This window comes from Amphichorda felina (genome assembly GCF_050947745.1).
Source record: "Amphichorda felina strain 45539 chromosome Unknown scaffold_3, whole genome shotgun sequence".
NCBI lineage: Eukaryota > Fungi > Ascomycota > Sordariomycetes > Hypocreales > Bionectriaceae > Amphichorda > Amphichorda felina.
Window position 1 is genome coordinate 2,524,685 of NW_028145047.1, and position 24,187 is coordinate 2,548,871.

A 24,187-nucleotide genomic window follows, 5' to 3' on the forward strand; every position below is an offset into this window, starting at 1 on the left:
ATCGCATCCATTCCAATCTCTCGAACTCGCGCCTGCCCTCTTGCCAGTTTTTAGCGCCAGAGGGGCCCGTTGGAGAAATAAGGTGACAAGAGCAAACTGGCCAATCAAAGGTGGCAAGCCGGGCTCTAGCATTTCCGTCATGTGATTTTCAGTGCAAGCTTGCAGCCTGGTGTCGCGATAGCTCCATCCCACCACCGTCACCTTGGCTTGGTGGTGCAACTAACTAGGTGATTCTTGACGACTCAACAAATCTTGCAAATTTCGACAGCAAAATGGCCGCTGAACAGAACGAGGCGGTCCAGCTGTCCCTACCTCTGCCCCGTTCCCTCGACACCCGCATCTACATTCGCCTCTCAACTCGCGCGAAGGCCATCGTGGTATCTCTCACCACAGCTTCTCAGGATGAGCTCACCTCCGCAGCACCAATGGGCTCCTTTGTCTATGCCCTTCCAAACGTAGGATTTTCATTTATTTATAGAATATTGACCTTGATTGAAACTGACTAGCCATGCAGAGATTCAACTCCAGCCAGCCACTGGCCACCAGCCTCTTCCCGCATGAGCCTACTCTGGAGTTCACCACCCGGATGGCTAAGCTTTTGGCCAGAAAGGCGGATCTTCCCGTGTACGTCACCAACTCCATCAGCTTTGTCAATGCCGGCATGGGTGGGACGGTAGAGGAAGAGATGGAAGCTTTCAAGAACATTGCCGAGGCGGTCCTCGCAAGAATCCATAGCGCCGGCGTTGGCGCGACGGCTGTCAACGGAAACTAAGCCCCTGAACGCTTCCTGGAGCGTGGTTACATCAAGGGCAAGTTTGCCGTGGTTTGGCTGGCCCAATCGTGGTGTGCCTTCACTGAGACACGGCCGGTCTGTTTGTGGTGCCGCGATGGACGGGCACACCGGTCACCCTAGAGTCTCGCTGGCACCGCACCAGCTCTGTCCCGTCATCCAAGTGGAGGAGCCTGCTGGATACTGGTGGTAAACATGGCGAGGACAGTAGTACAGCGCGGGGCATTTACTAGCTGACAGCCTCGTCCATCAGGCACAAGGCGGATTGGTGTAGACAGCTGTCTAAGTTCCGATGCTTAGTCCTACCCGCATCGACTTGCATAAGTACGTACACCTTTGGGTCGGTTGAGGCGCCTGTACGCCATCCATATGACCCGCAGCACCAAGGGACAAGTTGTTACACCATTACGAAAATCTCTATGGTATCCGGATGGGTCTCCGTGAATTGTCATCAAACTGGTTCCTTTTGGGCTAGGAATCACTTGGCCTCGAAGGTGATGGTGATGCAGAATTTGAAGAAGCCCATATGTGGGTACGGCAGAACAATCACTGTCATCAGGCCATCGAGGAGACTGCTCAGGCCATGGCATGGTCAGCCCCTCTGGCCCCAAGACTGCTCACCACCTTTGGCCTGAGTGTGTGTTTGACTGCCTTGACTATGACGTCGCACAGAGCAACACAGCAGATGTGGATAGCACACCGTACTATGCCAGTGTTTCGTGCGAGGACAAGTGCATCTTGGAGATGTTCTACATTGGCCATCTTCATTTTCGTCGTTTCTCAACGGTTCCGGGCGGATTCGATGTTAAATGTGGCTGTAGTACTAGCTCAAAGGAGAGATGAAACACCTAACTACTATGTAGAAAAAGGGCAGTCCCAAAAGATGCTGTCGAGACAATAAGGGCAGGTGTGTCGGATCAAGGGGTCCCGTGGATTTTGATTCTGTTCCAGGTAGGTTCAATGGGGCGCTGGGCCAGTTATCATTATCGCCCCTCACCCCGCCCCAGAAAATTTTGGTGCAGTGGTGACGCGCTGGAGGTGCTTGGTAGGTGCCCAGGTGGTGGCTTGTGGTGACTTTGGTGCAATGGTTGCCCCCTCCCAAGGACCCGTGGACCCGTAGACCCAACTTGGGCCAGCCCACCGCACCACACTCCATCCCTCGACGACAAAAGGCTGGGTCGTGCATCAACTCCTCCCACTCATCTGCCCCCTACTACTAGCCCTCCAGTCTACAGTCGCAGTCACCTTTTTGCGGCACTAGGACCTCGCCTTTGCCTGCTTCCCGCGCTCTCGCTCCTCCCGACGATCCCCCGCAGCCAACTGCTCTCTGGGAGACCTTGTGAGTGAAGCCCCACGATGCACCCCTGCGGAGGGGCAATTCTGCAAAACCCTCCTCCCGCCTTGAATCAAGGAGCCCGTTTTCGCACTAACTGCCCTCTGCTGGCCGCTCTTGACGCCGCTAACACCTTCAAGCAGGAGTCGCGGAGCTTCCCCCATGTGATTGATCACCGCTGGTAGTCCGTTTCGCCTACGCGCCCACCCTCAGCAGCCTTTGTATTCTGCTTTCCTCTTGCGAGACGCCCTCGCCCTCACCCTCACCCGCCATGTCCTGGCAACCCGCCCCCGAGTCGCTGCGGCAGCTGGCCGCATGCCTCAAGGACTCCTTGAGTGGCTTCGATAAGAATGCCCAGAAACAGGCGGACCTGGTGAGTTCATCTTCCCCCGTGGCAAGTGGGATGCGACAGACCCATTGACCCGTTTTCCATCTGCGCAGATGCTCCAGCAGGCCAAGAACTCTCCCGATATCAACAACTACCTCGCCTACCTATTCTCGAGCTCCCAGCCTCCGGAGGGCATTCAATATAGCGAGCAGGAGTACCACCTTGTCCGGTCCGCGGCGGCCATTATGCTCAAGAATAATGTGCGGACCGACTGGAAGTCGATTCCCGAATCCAGCCTGCAGCTTGTCAAGCTTGCGGTTCCCATGTGTCTGCAGGACAAGAATTCACAGATCCGAAACTTTGCGGGCAACATTGCGACCGAGATTATTGCGCGTGGCGGTCTGCTGGGCTGGCCCGAGCTGCTGCCGCAACTCCTTGACCTGATCGGGAACACGTCTGGCCAGACTTCCGATGGGGCCCAAGAGGGTGCCATGTCTGCTTTGGCCAAGATCTGCGAGGATAACTTCAAGATGCTGACAAGAGAGGTCAACGGTCAGCGACCTCTGAACTACGTCCTCCCCCAGCTCATCACCGCCACCAAGAGCCAGCTACCCAAGGTCCGATCGCTCGCGCTCACAGCGATCAATGTCTTCACGCCACGGAACTCGCAGGCTATGTTGAACTCGATCGACGATCTCCTACAGCACCTCTTTATTCTCGCCAGTGACGATAACCCGGAAGTTCGCCGACAAGTCTGCCGAGCCTTTGTCAACCTGGTCGAGACACGACCGGACAAGCTCCAGCCCCATATCGAGGGTCTCGTCGACTATATTCTACGCCAGCAGGGGAGTGACGACGAGGAGCTTGCGTGTGAGGCAGCGGAGTTCTGGCTGGCTGTTGGTGAGCACGATGACTTGTGGAAGGCCCTGCACCCTTTCGTCGTCAAGATCATTCCGGTCTTGCTGCAATGCATGGTTTACAGTGGGGAGGATATTGCTTTGCTGGGTGGGCTCTCGGATGATGAGGAGGAGGAAGACCGCGAAGAGGATATCAAACCTGCCTTTGCGGCGACCAAGAAGGGGCGGAATGCCAACAGCGAGGCGCCTGCCGCTGATGCCAACAAGAACAACAGCACCTACGACAAGCTTGGAGGCATGGAGGACGACCTGGAGGAGGGCGAAATCGAGGCCTACGATGACGGAGACGATTTGAGCCCTGATGAGAGATGGAATGTGCGAAAATGCTCCGCTGCAGCTCTGGATGTCTTTGCCACGGATTTCGGCGGACCGGTCTTTGAGGCAATTCTTCCCTATCTCTCTCAGAACCTCAAGCATGACGAGTGGCCGCACCGGGAGGCTGCCGTGCTAGCACTTGGTGCCGTAGCGGACGGATGCATGGACGTTGTTATCCCCCATCTGCCGGAGCTGGTGCCCTACCTCATCCAGCTTCTGGAGGACCAGGAGCCTGTTGTTCGGCAGATCACATGTTGGACCCTTGGCAGGTACTCGGAGTGGGCTGCCAGTCTAGAGGATCAGGCCAAAAAGGAACAGTTCTTTGTGCCCATGATGGATGGGATTCTCCGGAAGATGCTTGACAAGAACAAGAAGGTCCAGGGGGCAGCCGCCTCGGCGTTTGCTAACCTCGAGGAAAAGGCTGGAAGAAATCTCGAGCCTTACTGTGGTCCCATCGTGCAACAGTTTGTGCGATGCTTCGGCAAGTACAAGGACCGCAATATGCATATCCTTTACGACTGCGTCCAGACGCTGGCTGAGCGACTCGGGGCCTTCCTGGCAAGGCCTGAGCTGGCCAACCAGCTGATGTCCGCGCTGATCGAACGATACAACATTGTATCGGACCAGTCGCGTGAGTTATTCCCGCTGCTGGAGTGCCTGTCGTACGTTGCCCTGGCGCTGGGGGATACCTTTTCACCTTATGCTCCGACCATCTTTGTCCGATGTGTCAACATCATCCATGCCAACCTGGAGCAGACTCTCGCGGCCACTAGCAACCCGGTTCTGGACCAGCCCGATAAGGATTTCCTCATCACGAGTCTTGATCTGCTCAGCGCAGTCATCCAGGCGCTAGACGAGCCCAAGTCAATTGAGCTGCTCAAGACCTCATCTCAGCAGTCCTTCTTTGAGCTCCTCGGCTTCTGCATGGAGGATCCTGCAGATGATGTACGGCAATCCGCTTATGCACTCCTTGGAGACTGCGCGCGGTACGTGTTCCCCCAGCTGCAACAGTACCTTCCGACCATGATCCCACTGCTACTCAAGCAGCTTGATCTGGACAGCGTCCTGGATGAGGACGTTGATGCTGGATTCGGAGTGGTTAATAATGCCTGCTGGTCTTGTGGAGAGATTGCGATGCAGTACGGCAAGGGCATGTCGCCTTGGATCCCTGAGCTGATGCAGCGTTTCGTCGACATTATCGGGAATCCCCGTGTGCCAAAGGGCTTGCAGGAGAATGCGGCTATTGCGCTGGGCCGGCTTGGTCTCGCTTGCCCGGAACAGCTAGCTCCTCATCTGTCAGCCTTTGCCGAAGATTTCCTGAGTTCGATTGTTGAGGTGGAGAGCTCCGAAGAGAAGGCTACGGCATTCAAGGGATTCTCCATGGCCGTGACGCAAAACCCACAGGCGATGGAGAAGACTCTCAAGGAGTACTTCACTGCTATTGCCCAGTACGAGGATATGGACCTCCGGAGCCAGGTCAAGCAGGAGCTGCACGAGATATTGCAAAACGTGAGTGTGATGCACCTGGGACGGCGCCTGGCGAGTCTAGCTAACTTTTGCTGTCAGATCCTCAACATTTACAAGCAGATGATGCCCCAGTTTGGGGATTTTATTGGGCAGCTGCGACCGCAAGACCAGCAAAACCTACAGAAGCATTACTCGATATAGTATCGATGTTGCGTATATGGGGTTTGACGGGACACTTGTTTGGGAGGGCCATCATAATTCGGGGGTATATGGGGTTTACGTGGGAACAGTCCGAAGTGGATTTTGGAGGACCTAACCTAAATTCATCTTCCAAAGGCGCGGGTTATCAAAATGGGTTGCACGGGAAGTGGACGAGGTCTGACAGTGGGAAGAGAGGCAAGGGTTGCTGGATGTACAACGAGCGACGAGACATGAGGACTGACCACGATGATGACGCTGCCGCAGGGCCTGGGCATGACGATGCTGTGGATAGCCGTGCGTGGGTGCTGGCGGTGGCTACGATGGGTAGTATAGCGGCACTTAGATAGTTTTGCTAGGTAGATAGACTTGCTTTCTTCAAAGAGGTGGTGACGGGCGTTATGAATCATATTGGAGCCCGGATATAGTGTACTCGGACTGGGTCGACTTGTTTGAATATTGACTGGTGATTACTGGACAGACCTCTGACATGGGACATGGTGGTGTTTAATTTCTGCACTGCTATCTGGCCAAAGCTACTTGCATCTTAGTCTGGCATGGAATAATGGAACTATCGAGAGATGGCGCTGAGGGGGCGGCCACCGTGGCATGTCGTGCGCTCGTCACCCCAGCAGAAGACGATGTCTAGGAGGCGAGATAACGACGGGGGAGGGGGGTTTTCTTCTAGACCGTGATGTTGACGATATCCTAAGTGAAGAATAATACATTGATAATGATTGCCAAGATGGACTCCGACAACGGCGGCTGGCTGAAGGTTCGTCCTCCTCGGACTTGATGGAGCCCAGGAGTGGCACCACCCGGAAGTCTAGACCTCCCAGAGCGGACGACAAAATCCACAAACTCTGCAGAGCTCAGCCCTGCCAGCCCACACGCACACACCTCCCTCCCCTCGAGCGCGTCCTCTCTTTGTAGCCCCAAGTATCCCCCGATGCAGTGCAACCGACTTGTGACGGAGTTCCATGACATGACCTCGCCGTGGCGTGGTTGTGACGGCTTGTGTCACGGCGCGCGCTGATCTCTCTTGGGTTCATGCACGCTTTCGGACGAGGGGGGGTGTGCAGTACGAGTATACCATGATGGTCTGGCAGCCAAAGAACATCGTTCGCCCGCCATTTTGAACCAGTTGTTGCGGCCTTGACTCGGGCGAACTCAAAAAAAGTTGCCCAGGATCGTCAACACGTCCCAAGTCCCAGACTCCCAATGCAGTGAGTGCACCAAGATGTTGATCCCCGCGGGCGGGGACAGGACTGGCGGATACGATTCGCTGGGGTGGCTTGGCTCGGTTGGAAGAACGAACAGCACGCAGGGCAGGTCTAAATATAGCAGCGGCTGGTCTGGGCGACTTGGCTGGCGTCAAAGTTGCGACGAAGCAAGTGGTTGAGGCTTGAGCGGGTTGGTCAGTGACAGTCAGCAGCGGCTCGGAAATCGACTCCGCACATGGCTGCATTTTTTCTTGCCATGACGTCGTCCCTACAAGCCAAGGCTACTAGTACCTGGGCATCGGATTCTGAGGGAAGGACGGATGGGGGAGTTTTTTCAACGGTGAGGAGTCGCAAGATGGTCGACGCCGTACCCAAGTGCGTGATGGGTAATACTATCGGCCGATACATCTCGATTGGCCACCGGCCCTCGCCCTGTGTTTCTGGCTGGCTGGTAGTCTGCATGATGAGGAATTCGGGGGGAGCCCTCGCAGGATCACCCAGCATTAACCGCATACCTGATTATCCTTACTTATGTAACTACCTAGTTGGGGGTTGAGGGATCTATAGCGGATATCACCTTCCCCGAATCCCTCCATCTCCAATAGAAAAAAGTACAGGCAACCGCGAGTCGTACACTCGTACACTGTAGCAGGTAGGGAGGGTACTTTGTAGCTGCACCCAGTGTGGTGGTTGTGAGCTTCCTGCGCTGACAGTCACCGACCGGCTGGGAATATTTCCAGGTCGCTTTGCACACCGTTAGTCCGTCACCACATCGTACCGTGTCTCACTATTATCAGGGGTTTCTTTTTGCTAGTGTGTTGACCCACGCCGCGGAATGGCTGGAATGTTGGTGATTGTGCGCGAGAGAAGCGAACTTGGCGAAGGGCGGTAGTTTTCAGAGGTCTGCGTCACGAGGTTCCAGGTTTTTTTTTAGTCGTTGGCATCCGTAAGAAGAATTGGTCATCCAGTTTGGGGTCTGAGCGCTGGGACCCCAGTGGCTCGGGTACGGAATTGACGGGGCTCATCATCACTGGCCAACGTCAACCGACACGCTGCCGTGGTAGTACGAAGTGCCTGCGTGTTAGAGATCTGCAATTGTCGGGCTGGGCCTCAATTGGGAAATATGTTTCGACACGGCGGTGGCTCAGGCCTCTTGTATTACCAGTGGAACTTGGGGGGCCCGCATCCCTCTGGACTCTGGAGACGGCACGGCAGCTGCTTAAGCGTCCGGCATGCGACTGCGTAGGTATGTATTGTTAATATGCAGTAATATTCCCGGGGAGAATACGGAGCATTATGGACGATCTTTGAATGCGAATCCAGGGGCCAACGACCATGTGGCGGCTGTCAGCGACTCCGCGACTCAGCATCTGAACCCATGCCCGACCAGTCAGATGGAGAGAACAGTGCCTATTGCTTGAGATCTGCCGACCGCTATGAATATCCCATCCTAGTCTGACAGATTTGACGTGGGATTGCAGGCTCTGAGCCTCCGACGCCATGAAACGTTGTATTTTGCAACTTTGGCCCAACGCAGTACGCTCGCACCGCCACAGCCCGTCGGTGTGAAAGGACGTCCACCGAGACCGCTCATTGGGCATCCCATAGCCATTCCTGTAACCATTCTCGAGGACGGTTGGTAAGAGACGCAGGGTCCTCGGTGAGATTTGCCACATACCATGTAATGCATGGACTCGTACGAATAGCAGTAGAACACAAACCTAGCGGGTGAAGTCTGACCTCTGATAGCAAGCAGAAGACGGGATGAGTTGGCCACCGCCAAACCCTGTGCCCGTAAAATGTGTCTACGTAGCATTTGCTATAGTACTACGGAGTATACATAGTAATAGAGTTCAGTCTTTATTTCCTTTTGCGAACAAGCTGGGAAAGGCCAAGCTCTCTGCAAAGTCCCCTGGTTGTTAGACCTGATGTCGGCTTTGGGCTTGATGGCATTTTGACAACCCCACGGACTCTGGCACCTTGTGATGCCCGGGATCGCAACGCGGCTACATAGTAGTATCTCAACGTTCCTTGATAGGGAAGGGGTTTCAAATATCCATCCTCCAAAGGCGTGTTGATCCTTGGTGCATAGTCTGGATCCTTGGTACGTAGGAGAACCTCCTGCATATTCATTTTACTCCCTTGTCAACACCAGCGAAAGGCTCAACCCCTGGTAATCTAAATTTCTACTCGTACTCCTACGTTTGCAGGTTATTAGGTACCTACAAAGTAGATCGGCACTTCGATGTTTTGCTGCTAGTACGGGTATGGTGTATGCATGTCCTATGTGATAGAAGGTCATGTGGTCTACTTCAAAGGAGTTGCCTTATATGCTACGATATGACCTCATTTCCACCAGAGCACCGGGGGTCGGCTTCCAACCCGGAAGGGGTCGTAAACCCCTGGTCATACTACTTTTATGGTCTGCATACGACGCCCGCAAACCGAGTATAAGACGCGGGAAAAGCATGGAGTTTTAAAATCAAGCTGCCAAACCACCCAAGCGGGCGCTTTAGGAGGCAATGTTTGATTGCGGGGATTTTGGGCCCTTGCGGAATAGATTGAATTTGCCGACGCGAGATTTGCTGCTCTATTCACCAAACTGATAGAATCCTAGACGTCGCTCTGTCGATCAATTTGGTTTAAATCCTGGCGCGTCCTGCGGGTTCTGCCGGATCGACCAGATTGTGAGCTGGCACTGCTGATTATTGGCAGTTTCTATCATCTGTCAGTGTCTCTGGAGTTTCCTCAGGCGCACCACAGGGAATATGGTGTACATAGTAGGTAATAGGGCCTACGGTTCTATCGGCTGTCCCTCCAGGCGCTAATCGCAAGTGCCTTGGCGGATGATCTCATGTCTCGCACGTCGAGGGGATGCCGAATCCCGACAATGTCAGACTAATAACAGTTGACAGACTCTTCCATCCATCCGGGGACTCGCTCGAATTGGGTATTCAAGCCGCTTGGTTAAGAATAATGATGGGTGTTTCCAGATACCGCCCATTGAACCTCGTCCCTGCCTTTACTGCACTTTGGAGGGGACCCCAGTTTGTTACTCCAAATGGGTAAGTGGAACTTCAACTAAAATTCATCAACGGTGCGGCTACTCCGTTCGGGGTATTCCGAACCCGGTACTCGTAGTCGGCAGTCATCCAATGAGGAGATCAACAAGGGGCCTCCCATATTCATGAAGATGGGGATAGAACGGCAAGGTCAGTATTTGTTCCTAGGGCAATATCTTGGGGACAAGCGGGTATGGCAGGGAATGTTTGGAGCAGCTCGGGGAGACAACAGTTGTGTTGTGCAGTGCTTGATCGGCCGTCCCTCCTTGGACTTCCTGGGCAGAAAAATTGGAGTCCGCCTCAAGATTGAGCTCGATTGGTTTCATCTCGGCCGACGGCATATGAGGAGCTCTATTACGTTCCCTCTGGAGGGCACGATGAGAAAGGGACGCAGTGTAATCGTGCAGAGCCACCATTGGATGACCCAGAAACAGTCTATGGATGCTGTGTGACCTGCAGACATCCATCGCTCATGGTCTGGTGAAACCAGTTCGATGTTGACCGCTGAACCGGAACTGCTGGCACCCCCTTCGAGTAACTTCTAATAAATCTGAGTTGCGAAGCGACATGCTGGGAAAGAAGGAACGTGAGGTTGGGGTCACTCCCAAAAAGTCTACGAGTTACTACGAATAGTAGTAGTACATGCCCGCAGTAGCACGCGATGGATGGGATGCACTGTAGTGCGAAATGAGCCAATGGGCTGTATTGCTACTAGTAACTACTAGTACACACGTGCTCTACATACCTGGTAGAAGTACGGATACTCCATACTACCTAGGTAAAGCAGGGACCTCCTAGCCTCATTCCTTCCCTAGGTGCTGGCGGCCTCGGCTTAGTGTACTTGTCTGATCGGCCGGGGCCAGTTGTAGGGTTTCCGGGAATTGCATCGGTTGCTTGCGGCAGGCGCGACTATCTGCCATCATGGGTAATGGCAGCCGCCTCGGTCTGTATTGGCCTGTAATAATCGCAAGATGAAGGTGGATTTCTGTGGGTGTGTGGATGCGCCGGGCCCGGAGAGACAGAATCATGGAGACAAAAGATCCAGGGTCCTGCGTAACATTGGCATTACATACTAAGTCTCATCCTATACAATACTAGTAGTAATTCTAGTACGATTATTCGTTGCGGTTTTTTCCCCTTGGCCTAGAGGTGTATAGCATTGGCGGATGACGAATAGCAGGTAAGTACTTAGTAAGTAGGTAATAGTAGCTCCGGTATGGTCTGTAGTGCGATGGTGGCAATCGGGGGAAGTTTCGATCGCCAAGATATCTTCTTCATCTCCTGCCGCGCGAGCGAGACCACCACGAAATTCTCCTGTGGCTAGAGAAAATCCCGCGGCGGACTTGAAAGGCACAAATGCATATTATAATATGCATCAGGATCAGGGCAGTTGCTGTGGGTTGTGGCCTTTTTGTCGATGTGCCTGCTCCGCCTCCAAGATCCACCCACACCCGTTCCATCCTCCCTGTGAAGCGAGGAGCAAACGGCCGGCCGTGGCACACTCTGGACTGCCGGAGGCTCTTGGCCTTCTTGGCCCGGGTGGTGTCGCCGCCGGCCATGGCGCTGGTAGAGGCTATTACTGGCCGCTGTCGCTAGCAGTCTGGCACCCACCGCTGATGCGCTGTCTTGTGCGTGCTGCACGTCTGGCTGGCGCACACTTCTCAGCGCATCACCTGACATGCACACAGCGCAGGTCAGAGTGAGTTATTACTCGTACCTATTAGTGAGAAGTATTTAGTAAATGAGCTTTAGCTGTATCTATACTGCCCATGGCTATCATCACGCATGTCGTGATACTTCTCTGGTGGGCCAGCTCCGTAGGTAGCTCTGTGCTGGGGACAAACACTACCTACGCAAGCGGAAGGCGTCTCCGCGGTGCCTGAATTGAGCCACCTCCTTGTCCCGTATATTCCGTAAGAAGCAGCGACTGTGGATGGCACTACCAGTCGGTGTTAGAGGCGTGCCATGGCATAGAGCAGGTACCTATACCACTCCGGTGCTAAGTGTAGGGCTGCCCAGTTCGCGAACTTAGCCCACCAACCCCCGCTTTGATCCGTCTGGCTTTTGTACAGGCTGTGGATGACGTTGAAACATGATCCCTCATCCTCAGCTTCAGGCTCAGGAGGGCGTTACCAGGGCATCTTGGGACGTGCCCTCGGAACTGTTACGGAAGGGGGAAACTCGCAAAACAGAGCCTCAGCCTGCCCAATGTAACAGGAATAGCTTCACTCTTGGTCATATGGCCATATTTTCGAGTAGCTTTGTGCCTGACGGCGATAAGGACCAGATCTACTCTGTAGAGGTCCGTTCCATTGGGTCTGTTGGCTTGTGGTCACGCCCGAGGGAGAGGTGACTTGTTTGTTGGCTAGCATGGGTAATGGGCGATGGCTTTTGTCAGTGGAATGCCACCCAGACCGGCGGCTCTCGCCCCCAGTGGTCGCCTATTTTTATTCAGTCGCAGCGTGCTCCCATGTGCGTCATGCCACCCCCCCATGCTGCCCATCCTCATTGGCTCCTGCTCGACCTGGTGTTACCGTGCTTTGGGTGCAGACCGACGTGCACAAAGAATGCGACTTGCTTGAGTTCCATCTGCTGGCTGAGGTGGTGGCTGGCGACGATCTGTCAGTGCACGTCGCTGAGTCGATGGGAGGTGCATTTGCAGGGCCAAATTCCAAAGCCAGTCAGTCCCTTGCCTGGCCTGGAGCGTATCCAACGTTGCTTTCGCCAGTGCCACGAACCGTCTTTCGTCAGCCGAGCTTCCCAGCAACGCCCCATTGCGAAGAATAGAAACATGGGGAAGACGGATAGAGCTTATTCGTCATTTCTCGCCCTTGACACGTACTGTGTATGTACAACGTACGTACAACGTATGTACAAGTCTTTGGGCCAGCGGATGCCTGAGAGGAGTAGAGCAGTCGGTCTCCCTTTTCCCACTCGAACAGAGCAGGGTAGAGGATTTTCCATCTGGGATGCTGGGAGGCTGGCGGGCTGCTGGCGGGCTGTTGGCGGGCTCGCCGGGCAGCCCAACCCGACAGACAAGTGACCTAACGACCAGCGGGGCCAACAGGAACTGCAAGAGCTGGATCCAACAGCCATGAAATGCATCTGTGCATCCGGGGGCCATCTGGGCGGACGGGCGGGAATCCACTCGAGTTTAGCGTGCAAGTTGTGGCACCTGCAGCTGGAGGGGGGACCCTGGCAACCTGGCCAGGTGGATGCAGGGCGGTGTTTCCGCACCTGGTTCCGCGGGCGCTCCTGTCCGGACACGCTGTGGCCTCTGGACCACTGCCCACCAGCCTGCTACGGGCTTGCAGCGCCCGCCTGGCACTGACTGGTAGGCCCCGTGGCCTCCACTGTAGTGGCACTGGCCTTAGTGGGCTACTGGGCTACTAGGCTGCTGGGCTGCTGGGCTGCCAGGCTACTGGGCATCGCATGCACAGACGGGCACAACCCCGACCTCCGAAGAGTACCCAGGCAGTACGTACAGCCTACGAGTACAGGCAAAGGCCACCACGCACCCCCCATCCATCTCGGCCGCCTCAGCCCCCCACCGGCCAAAGTCTGTTTATAATAGAAGTCCCTTCCCCCCCCCCCATACGACGCCTTCCTTTCCCTCCCCCTCTCAGCCATCACCATCTCATCGCATCCTCGCATCAACAAAACCCTCCTCTCCTACGCTCGCTTTTTCCCTCCTCTCTCCCCCCTAGGAAGTCCTCGTTGACTCCTGTCACTCGCTTTACCGGTGCCTTCGTTTCGACTAGTCCTGGATTCCTTGTCTCGCTTGGGCAACTACCTCTCTCCACACCAAACCACCCTCTGAACTGTCGACGACAACCCTAGACGCTTCACTGAGAGAACCCAACCGCCGCTTGAAAGGAACACCAGGAAAGAAGAATCAAGATACCACACACGATCGCTACAGATTGCCCGGGAAGAAAAGGATTAGGAAAAAGTGTTTCGGAAAGAGAGCGAGTTCTGAGGAGAACTCTGGGAATCGATAGCACCAGCAGCAGCAGAGGGCAACATACGGCCTCCACTCGCTTCGCCATCTCGTAGCCTCGTCTCACATCGTTGCTCGCCAAACCATCCATCGCGCTGCCTGCCTCTCGCCGCATCGTCCCGTACCTCATCGTGTCAACCCAGCTACCTCTCGACCGTTGAGTACGCCGTTGCCAAAAAAAAACCCCTCCCAACTCAAAACCTCTACATCACGTTCGCTACCTCCGCACGATTCGGGTTTCGTGTGGAAATTTTACGTACGTCGTCCCCAGCTCCTGGGCACACTGGCCGAGCTAGTCCGCCAGTTCACGTATGGGGCCAATAGCTGACTTGAACTCTGCAGGTCTTTCGCTTTTACTACTTCTTTTTCTTCTTAATTGGAAAAATGGCTGGCCCAGGCGGCGGTCCTCCTCGCCGGAGCCACACCAAGTCTCGCAAGGGTTGCGAAACCTGCAAGCGACGACACATCCGCTGTGACGAGAGCTTCCCCCAATGGTGAGTAGCCCATCCGTATCCCCCTATCAGAGCTCTGCCCTAACAAGCTACAGCCGCAACTGCACCAAACACAAGATTCGCTGCCCCTACAATGATGTCTCTGCTGCTGATGCCAACCGCTCGACGACCCCTGACAAGCCTGACCTCATGTGGACTCCTGAGGTCGAAGCATCCATCGTCGAGTGGCAGCGTACCGGCGTCTTCCCCTTCCACGCCATGGACATCTACCCTGCCCCTGTTGCGAGCCACTACTCGGTTGAGGATCTGAGGCTGATCCACCACATCGCGTCTTTGTACGACCAGTTGGCTGCCATGGATGCCAACAACTTCACCTTGTGGACCCGCCATATCCCAACGTAAGTATGCCGGATGCTGTCCTGCAGAGTAAATTCGTGCTGACAAGTCTGAATCAGTCTGCTGAGAATCGGAGCTACCACCCCGTACGTCATGCATGCTCTTCTCGCTTTCTCTGCCATGCACATTGCCTTTCTCACCGACTGCCCGCTTGTCGGCGGCATGGCCTACGAACATCGTGGTGTTGCCTTGAGTGGTCTGCACGAGGCGATTGGTTCCTTCTCCCGGGAGACCTCGGATGCCATCCTGGCGGCGTCTCTTGTCCTGTCTTGGCAAGCTACTGACTGGTAAGCTCGACGATTTTCATGTTTATTTTCACCGAGCTAACACATGGAATAGGTCTAGCTGGACTCAGCTCATGCAGGGCACTTCTACCGTTATGGATGCCATGGATTCTTGGAAGCACGAGTCCCAGTTTGTGGACTTCATCGCTGAGAGCAGCACGTTCCCCACTGCTCCTCCTTCCCCCGGCCCTGATCACCGCCCTAGCCAGCCACGGGAGGAGGATCTTGAGGCTTTCCAGAGCACCCTAGAGCAAGTCCAGAAGGTGGAAGCTCACCTCAAGCACCAGACTGAGGGTTCCATGCGGATCGACACCACCCAGGTCCAGAACTTGGCCAGCTTCCTCAAGGGCTCTCGGAAGATCAGCCCCACGCTTCCCATTGCCCAGCAGTTTGAGCGTCTGAGGTCTCTGCGCGACTGGCTCTTCTGGATGCCCGTTGGCTACCTTCAGAACTACCGCTGCTCCCCCAACTCCCTGGTCGCTATTGCCCACCTGTACACTGTCGCCCTGCTGATGGAGCGCATGTTCCCGGAGATCGGATCTGCCTACTTTGGAAGCCTTTCTCTTGTTCCCATCGAGGAGATTGCCCGGCGCCTCATGTCCCACTGCGTATCGATCGGTTCCGAGGCTGAGTCTACTCCGCTGAAGCTGATGGCGTTCCCCATTGATGCGGTGACTGAGTTCCGTTCTCGCATGGGCTGGATCCAGCCTGAGAGAACCCGCTCCTTCCCGCAGTTCAACCCCCCCAACTTCCCCGTCTACGACAGTGTATCTCAGTATGACGGCGGCGAGTCCTACTCAATATATGGGAACCCATCCTTCAGCTACAGCTCGGAGGATATGTCGGTACTCAACGCCTCAGTGTCACAGGCGCAGGGCCCTGTAGCCCCGCTGGCCCTCTCGCCCTACCCCAGCCATCAGTACTTGAACATACCCTCTCCGATGTATGGGGGGCCTTATAGCCCTACATCGTCCACCTTTGAGGGTTCCGTCACGTACAGCGACAATGAGGACTATGTATCCTGGGATATGAGTGCCATGCATTCTCAGCAGCCTCCAATGTTCAGCGAGCCACATCACAGTTTTGGCGCCGGGTTCGTCTCTCCCAACAATCAGCCCGTGTGGATCTAGACCACGTCAACGACTGTGACTCGACAGGGACAGAAGGGGATTGACAGTTACCGTCCAGGAACTCAACTACCACGACTCCGACATTTCCGCCAGCCGAGGACTCTGCCAGTTGGCTTTCCTCGCTATCCCGAGCTCCGTCCCCGTTCTTGAACCCGGAACGGGTTGGCATGCTTCCCCAACCAGAGTCCCCGGTTCTTCTCAGCAGCGCACCTCGTTTCCGTCACCGCCAAACCGCGTCCACATCTTCCGGGCCTCATTCTCCGTCTCCGCTAGCACAGGCTCCTCTGGTCCAGTCTCCTGACCAGAATGGCAAGGGCAGGAACAAAGCCTAGTGCCTCGACTCTCACCTCGACCCTCAGCCTCGACCCCATCGCTCCACCTGTTTTTACCTTACTTATTTTATTTGGGCCTTTTGATTTATTGCTTTACTCGCCGCCTTAATCGACACAGACGCCATGTACACTACACTCCTTCCCACGCTCGCTATCAATCGGGCGTCGACCTGCCGAGTCACGTCGACCCCGCGACAATCCTTTTCTCGAGTTGATCTCGACGACAGTCCTTTACGACATACCACCTTCGGATACTACCAACCTAATATGTATTACATAATATCCAACACTCCTTAATGATACCCGGAGCTTCAGGACACTCCTTTCCGACGAAGCTCCACTAATACGGACACTCCTTTTACGACAACACAAGCCAACTGCAACGACACTCCTTTACGACTGTATACCACTATAGACACTCCTTATCATGAAGCTACGACCTATATCGGCATAGACGCACTCCTTACACATCATACATTGGGCGACCACCAACTGCATAGCGACTGTTTTCGTGCCGCTTGGCATGCACACACAAAAAAGCACGGCATTTCACTGGGCGTTTGCGCGTAATGAGCATCAGGCTTGATAGCTCAGGGACTACCACGGATTTGATTTTTAGCTTTGGCACATGTTTTTTTTTTCGCATGGCAGGATTGGAATGAAATGACCGCAACTAGATACTTGTATGTCGCCAGGAAGCGACTATGATGTGATTGGATATGTGCAATCCAATCTTGGCACTTAATATTACTGGTTCATTTCTCAATCGTTTCATCCCAGATCGTGTGATTTCACTGTGATTCCTTCCTCATCCACCCGCATGCTCTATGCCGTCTGGTAGCCGCTTTGTCTCCTAGGAAGATAGCCCATGGCCCTTGTTCTCCAAAGCGGAACTCTTTCTCTCGTAGCAGACAAACGACCAAGCCCCCCCAGAACGTAGACAGATACATCATGTGCTCTGGTAGCTCGGCAGGCCTCGGTCAAGGGTTAGGGTTGCTATTCAGGACCTTCCTCTTTCTAGTTCGTAAATCAAGAGGTCGACAGCATGGGGAAAAGAAGGACTGAGCGAAATAGGGGTAAAATGACCATGGGGTGTTTGATTTCATTGGTATCACTAATAATTCTCATTCCGAACTCATTCCAGTTGCCTCCATAAACCCCGTTCCGATCCCCCCAACCCCAGTCTCGGTCTCGCTTCGATCCTAAATTCGAAGCCCGTGATATTCTAGAGAAGCTAGGAGCACAGAAAAGAAAACGACAAGAAAAGACCGGTCTGCTGCTGATGCTTGTAAAGAGGGATAAACTCCGAGGCGCCTTTGCGAGAGAGGTATTTGTGAGGTTTGTGTGAATGTGAGAGGGGTTCTTATGTTTCGTGGTGACGTAGTAGTAGTAGTAGTAGTAGTGGTGGTGGTGGTGGTAGTGATGAGGCGAATGGAGAAGTTGTGTGCGCGAACGGCGTGGTATATGTGGTGTGTGGATGTTCTATGACGGAGATTTTAAAATTTTGTTGGTGCGTTTACTGCCATACAGGTTTCCGAGGCAGGACAACCGTCGGGTATTGGGATTGCATTTGTAGACTTGGCTCCTACTCGAAACTGTCCGCTGATCCAGAGGTGTCGTCTGAACCGGCCGAAGCTCCGGAGGATATAGAGTCGGGACTGCCACTCCTGCTGGGGCTGCGGCTTCTCTCCCTTCTCTCGACAGCTCTTTGTGGTATTGTTGTGGAGTCACCGTCGATGCTGTTAGGGCTGGGAGTTCTTTGCCTCTGCTGGTAAAACCTTGGATTTTGCCGCACCGCGTCGCTGTAGCTGGGCACGGGTTCGTCAGGGGCCACCGTGGCTGTCGAGTTACCCCGGTTCCGGTTGGCAACGTGGATGAGCGGAGTGTTATCTTCGCTATCAGTGCTTGGCCTCCGGCCATCTTCGCTGCGCCCATCCTGGGGACTCGCGTAACCGGGAGGCGGGTTGGTGGCGTCCTCGAGGTGAAGGTGCAGCGGGTTCTCGCTGTGGTGCTCGTGGTGCACCCCAACAGCGCTGCTTCCCTCGCCATTTTCCTCATTCGGAACTAGATGCGCCAACGAGATGTCCGTAGGGCTCCTGACCGGCCCGGGACTCGTAGGGGGGAGGATCCTGAAGTTTCCGCTCCTTGTCCGGCCGTGTGACGGGTTGAAGTTGTCTCCATGTCGCATACTGTAGGCTGCGCCCAATACTGACTGGCTTTGTGCGCGATTAGGTGTGCCCAGGAACCCATCCTTGGTCCCTGTCTCAAGCAAAATGCTACCCTGCTCGGAGCCATAGGGCGGCGGCGGCGCCAGGCTGCCCGTGACGGGCGCCAAGCCCCATTTCTTCACATTGGCCTCAATAAAGACGAATCCGGCCTGGCCAAAGTTGACGTGGACGACTGCAGGACCAACGGCACCAATGGCAGGGAAGAAGTTTTGCGCCTTGAGCCCATGCACTACCTCCTCGAGCTTCTTGCCGTTGCGGGTGAAGAAGATGGCGCCTGTCCGGGGTCGATATCCGACGCCAATGACATCTCCTTGGACAAAGGCCGGGCCGTAAGGGGTCTTGCTGAATGGCTGATTGTACCGACGGTGGCCCGTCGACTGGTACGCAACCGAGTATTTGTGGAAGCCTGGCTCATGTTAGAAATGTTATCTTGGCAAGGGCGGTGAAACATGATCTTACCAGGTAACCTAAAGAGCGGATAAGGCTTGGTGGCCATGCCTATGCTTAACAGCGTATTCTCAGGCTTATCGTATATCTTGGCCTCCCAGTAGTAGACATCATTCTGCTTGGGAACAGGTAGGTTGGTGAGGACGGTGCATTCGGAGTCGAAGAACTCGATCTCGGTGCGAGCCTCGACGAAGCAGTTGGCAATCTCGAGCTCAGGCTCGAACTCCCACGCGGAAACGCCTTTCTCTTGGATGGCAAGGTACTGTGAGAGGGATATCTCGGTCTGGACGGATTCGGGGGGATTGGCGGTGACGAAAGCTAGATGGAAGTCAGCACCAGGAAACACAGCGGTAACGCAACCCGCCCGGGAAAAGGCGCTAGATTGAAAGACCCATCAAGAAGACATACCCTTAGCTCTCAGGTACTCAGCCCGCGTCATCTCATCCATGGTCTCGAGGGCCTCGGCCTCCTCCCTCGCAAAGGCCTGCTCGTCATCGTACTCCCCCGGACGACCGAAGCGGTCGAGCAGGATCCTACCCGACCCGGCGCAGCCCGAGACCCAGAATATGAAGACAATGAGGGAGATGAGGATGATGGAACCAAAGGAGGAGACGAGGCCGATGACGACGCCCGTAAAGGCGGACGACGGCGATGACGTCGGCGCCATGGTCGCGGAGGCCCTGGTCGATGGCCGTGCGACCGCTTGCTGTGGATGATAAAAAGTTCCCTGCTACAAAATGGCGGGATCTGTCTGCCTAGAACAATCTAGTCAGACGGCGTCGCCGCCGTGATGGATGGGGCCGGGATGTCGTTATTGTTGGGCGATTGAATCGGTCCGTCAGTGTCGTTTGCGAGGGGCAGTGGCGGCCAGAGCGGCAAAGGGAGCAGGTTCGTTCGTCCAGAGGATGAGGTCGATCAGGCTGCGGAGGGTTGCTCGTTTGTGCTGCCAGGGCGGCGACAGGATGGGTGGTGATACGACGGTCGAGTTGCCACTGACACGGGATCACCGGGGTGAGGCAGTTGGAGGCGCTGCGTCGGACAAATCGATCAATCGTTGCGTCGTCGAGACCAGTAGGCGGAGTAGTATAAAGGGCGCAAGGGGCGCAAGGGAGGACGATAATGGAGTAAAAGGAAAGTGACGGACAAAGGGAGGTAGACAAGTTGGATGGTTTGGGAACGATTTGGAGGGATGGATGTATGGTGATGGGGAACGATGCGGAGGAGAGGGGACGAAGCCCAAAGGGCGGCCAAACACACACGGACGACTCGGAGGGACGGCGGCGGTGGTGGAGGCCTGTCTGGAGGAACCTTGGAATGCTGGGGGGGACTCTTTGGTGGACGCCGCCTCACCAGCCCAGAGGCACAGTCGCCATCACTGGAGCCTACCTACCAATAACCTCCTGGTATTACTCGTAGGCAGGCTGCGCAGGCAGCCTGGTTGCGGGAACGAGCCCACTGCGCCCAGCGGGTGCTGGAGGCCCAGACCCTCAGCCCTGAAGAACGGGCCCCCAGGCGCTAGCAGGGCCCTGTACACTATCGGTCAGCGGCCGCTGATAGCCTGATGCACCTGCACGGCGCGCCTGCGCTATCGTGGCGGCGGGGACGGCCAAGTACCTGGCGATGCGTAGATGACGCTTGCCCTTCCGTCCTTCCCTGTGACGTTATCTTCTGGCGCTGATCAGTCTCGACTTTGTTGTGCCAAGGAGTCTAGGGTTGTCTCAATGAGCGACGGAAGACAACTCACCAATACGCACGGATATTATACGAAGTAATGGCACATACGAATATTACGGAGTGCAATTGTACAGAGTAATGCCGGACAAGAATTGACACCTGCATCTGCGGCCTTCCGTGCCTAATGCCTGGGCACCTGCTGTCTCGACGGGGCCCCGTTTCACGACCGCCTCAACTTCAGGCACTGGGGCAACGAAGGCCCCCCGTATCTGCATCTCACCCACCCAACAAGACTCCAATGGCCATTTTTCCCTTGGCGATATTTCGCTCTGTCTAGGGAGTCCGTACGGCCCTACAATGCCAAGTACTAATAGTTCGTCTACGATGCTAAGAAGACATTTGATAAGTTGTGCTTCGCTCCTTGCATTAGGAGATCTCCTACGGAGTACAAATACGGAGTATAGGTCTTGGATATTCGACGTTGCGTTCCCTAAATGACTTAGATAGATCATGGCTGTTTCAGTACGACAACGTGGAGCGGGATTATGTCTGGCATTCAATGAACCTGACTCAAGATGCTACTCGTACTACTACTGTACTAGTACTACCTAAGTAGGTACGTACTGGCTGGAAATATCCGTAGAGATGCCATATTAGTCTTCATCACCGAATACTCCAAACTTCCTACAAGCCCCAAAAGATGGTTTGTTGTATTGCTTTCAATTTCATGGTTGCCATTGCGTCCGAATAGTCGTCCTATCATGATCATGAGTACTCTACATTAAACCCAAAGCATGATCCCGATCCCTAACTTAACTGTGTCCCACCCTCAGCACAAGCTCATGAGATCCTCCTACAAATCCTCATCCTCCCCCCGACCCCGCCGGTACCCTCCCCGACGGGCCCTCCTCTCCTCCCTCTCCCGCTGCCGCTCCTCTCTGTCCCGTTGCCTCTGCGCCCTCAGCTCCGGGATCGGGTGGTGGTAGCTCTTGGTCCCCAGGTCGCTCCCACTCTCCAGCAGGCTCTCAGTCACCGCGCTCTCCGTGCCCACCACACTACGCTGGAAGCTGAAGTCGCGCCGCACCGTCCTGCCCGGGCTTGCCGGCGACGAGGAGGCCAGGGCCCGCTGCTGCTGCTGCTGCTGCTCCTCACGTCGCTGTTGCTGCTCCTCGCGCCGGCGCCGGGCATCCTTGCGCAGCCGCTCGGCCTCGACCTTGTCGGCCGTCGAGTACACCTTGCGGATGCCGCCGCCTCTGGGCTTGGCCTCCTTGGTGGGCGTGCTGGTGGGCGTGCTCTGGCGGTTGGACAACAGGTCTGACGACACGGTGGACTCGGTCGGGTTGGTCGACCCGTCCCAGGCGGAGCCCTCCGACTCCTTGTTCAGGCCTCCCACACGTGCGGGCTTCTCGTGGCGGTAGCTGCGCAGCTCCTGCTTGGCTGCCCGCTCCGCCTCATCATCCTCAACACCCTCCTCGCCCACATGCCGTCGACTGCGGTTGCGGTCCTCGTCGACCTGTTCCTTGCGCCTCTTCTCGCGGTTACGCTCGCGCATCTCCTGCTTCTTTCTGCGCTTCTCCCTGGCCCCAATGTCACTCGGCCCCGCCGTGATGCCACTCAGAGCCGTCGTCTCCGTCACCACGGTTGTGTTATCATTATCCTCCGCGACATCCCTGTAGACACTGCCGCCGCCGAGGTTGGTGCTAGGCGTGGCGCCGGAGAGAAGCGTCCCGTTGGGACCCTTGCGGCGCAGGACCGTAGACTTGTACTCCTCCCAGTCATTCTCCTTGAAGTGGAAGCCGCCGTTCTTGGCCCAGAAGAAGAACCAGATGCCGACAACGACGAAGGCGACGCCAATGAGGGCGAAAAGGACGAAGAAGCCGACGTTGCTGATATCGTGCGGGTCGAGCACACCGCTGGCCGGGTTGGGCTGATCGTCGCGGCGGGCGAGAGAGAAGCGGGAGAAGAGTTTGTCGGCTTCAGCAAGAGGGCCTCCCGCAGGGCCCAGGTCGTCTGGGCCGATGTGGGGAGGAGTGGCGGAGATGAACTCTCGTATGGAGTTGATCGTAGGAGCCATGGCGGACTGTCTTGTATGCTGGAATGGAGTACAGGATCGTCCGGATGGCGGAAGCCCAGTCGGTACGGCGCTGGGCTATGCCCAGCTAGATAGATGTGTTGAGGAATGTCTCGCTGGCTGATGGTGATGTGTTGACTACCCACGGGGTCAGGAAATATCGAGATGCCTGAATGATTTTCACGGGGGGTGCTCTGTGATGAGAGTCTGATGGAGGGAAACAAGGGACCTTAGGCAGACAAAAGGCGAAGTTGAGAGGTGCAGGTGCCCCCAGCAGCGTCCTGTTGTTTCCCCAGAAACCGACCCCGTCATAGAGCTGGGGCGCCACCACTGTCCACCACCGTCCACACGCTGCATCACTCAACAACCCACGAATCCTGTTACCAACCCAACCAGTCCACCAAATTAAGCTCCAGAGCTCGTATCCCCTTTCAGAAAACGATTCTTCTCTCCATCAATGTGTGCAGCTCTCTGAAGTCCCCCCGATGGCCTCATCAACGCCATACCATTTCGTACATGACGTATTATTCAGCGTAAATAAAGACCCCACAGTTGGCCCAGCAACACCCCCCCCCCCACTACGGCCTCCTGCTGCAAGCACTCGATCAAGCGCCCGCCCAAGTGGCCCAACCGCCCTTGATCCATGCACGCCCTCGACCGATGCGCCACTCCCGCCACGCCACCACGCCAGTAGCAAGTCCTGTTTCATGTGCCATCGAGGGAGCCTGTTGGGTGGCTTCATAACCACTCATTTTCTATAACGGGCATTCATACGAAACCCTTTGGTCCCTAGTGAGTGAACTACGTTGGCGGTAAGAGGATTGGAAAACAACGAGCATGGAAAGAACGGCCATCATTATCTCCCACCAATTCGATTACTACATGTGTCAGGTCCTAACCCTAGTACGGATACCGTGGCTGGCAACTGCCAAGCACCCCCCTCTCTTTCATACAAAATGAGTGCCATCTACAACTTCAACATCGCTTATGTCTCCAACACGATCCAACGCGCAGCGTTGTCTCTACCATTCTTCACCCTTCAACGAGTTCCAGAAAAATAAAATCCCGAAGGACAGGGCAAGGATCCAAAAGAGACAAGTGAGCAGCCTGGGCCACCCACTGTCCAAAAATAGATCCCCCTGCTCTTCAACCAACCCAAGACCTTGTAATCGTAATAGAACGCAAAGAAATGAACAAAAAAAGTATCAACTAGTCTAGTCCCAAGAAACCAAGATGTAGATGGCAAGCCCAACTGTAAATAAGAACACTTTCCATAGGGTGCGAACCCCTGCTGCCCATACAGTCTAACTCGGTGATGGTGGTGATGGTGATGGTTGTCCCAAGGAAATAAACACAACATGACAAGAAAGCTCCCTTCGCCCAGAGAAGCTAGATCGATACCTCGATGCGCCGCACGCGCGGCGGTTAAGCTGCCGATCATGAGAGGGCTTTGGAATGCTGGGGGACAGAAATAGAAACGACCATGAGGTGATGGAAGATGCAGTGTTGACCGGCAGAGCCAACCAAGTAGCCCGCCAGC

General features: G+C 55.3%; 5 protein-coding genes across 5 annotated transcripts; 3 read left to right on the forward strand and 2 right to left on the reverse strand.

Annotated features, from left to right (window-relative positions):
* Positions 1-272: 272 nt before the first annotated feature.
* ACO1O0_003477 (proteasome assembly chaperone 4 family protein) lies at positions 273-772 on the forward strand (the record flags this gene model as incomplete). Its single annotated transcript, XM_083192930.1, has 2 exons — positions 273-455; positions 515-772. 2 exons carry the CDS (start codon positions 273-275, stop codon positions 770-772), a joined length of 441 nt encoding a protein of 146 aa, XP_083051987.1.
* A 1,622-nt stretch (positions 773-2,394) lies between these two features.
* Positions 2,395-5,351, forward strand: ACO1O0_003478 (armadillo-type protein; the record flags this gene model as incomplete). Its single annotated transcript, XM_083192931.1, has 3 exons — positions 2,395-2,496; positions 2,565-5,192; positions 5,250-5,351. The coding sequence occupies 3 exons, from the start codon at positions 2,395-2,397 to the stop codon at positions 5,349-5,351; spliced, it is 2,832 nt and encodes a 943-aa protein (XP_083051988.1).
* An 8,666-nt stretch (positions 5,352-14,017) lies between these two features.
* On the forward strand, positions 14,018-15,895 carry ACO1O0_003479 (Zn(II)2Cys6 transcription factor domain-containing protein; the record flags this gene model as incomplete). Its single annotated transcript, XM_083192932.1, has 4 exons — positions 14,018-14,127; positions 14,181-14,483; positions 14,541-14,768; positions 14,821-15,895. 4 exons carry the CDS (start codon positions 14,018-14,020, stop codon positions 15,893-15,895), a joined length of 1,716 nt encoding a protein of 571 aa, XP_083051989.1.
* Positions 15,896-17,812: 1,917 nt separating this feature from the next.
* Positions 17,813-19,569, reverse strand: ssh4 (concanavalin A-like lectin/glucanase domain-containing protein; the record flags this gene model as incomplete). Its single annotated transcript, XM_083192933.1, has 3 exons — positions 17,813-18,861; positions 18,915-19,220; positions 19,311-19,569. The coding sequence occupies 3 exons, from the start codon at positions 19,567-19,569 to the stop codon at positions 17,813-17,815; spliced, it is 1,614 nt and encodes a 537-aa protein (XP_083051990.1).
* Positions 19,570-21,429: 1,860 nt separating this feature from the next.
* Positions 21,430-22,650, reverse strand: ACO1O0_003481 (uncharacterized protein; the record flags this gene model as incomplete). Its single annotated transcript, XM_083192934.1, has 1 exon — positions 21,430-22,650. One exon carries the CDS (start codon positions 22,648-22,650, stop codon positions 21,430-21,432), a length of 1,221 nt encoding a protein of 406 aa, XP_083051991.1.
* Positions 22,651-24,187: the final 1,537 nt, after the last annotated feature.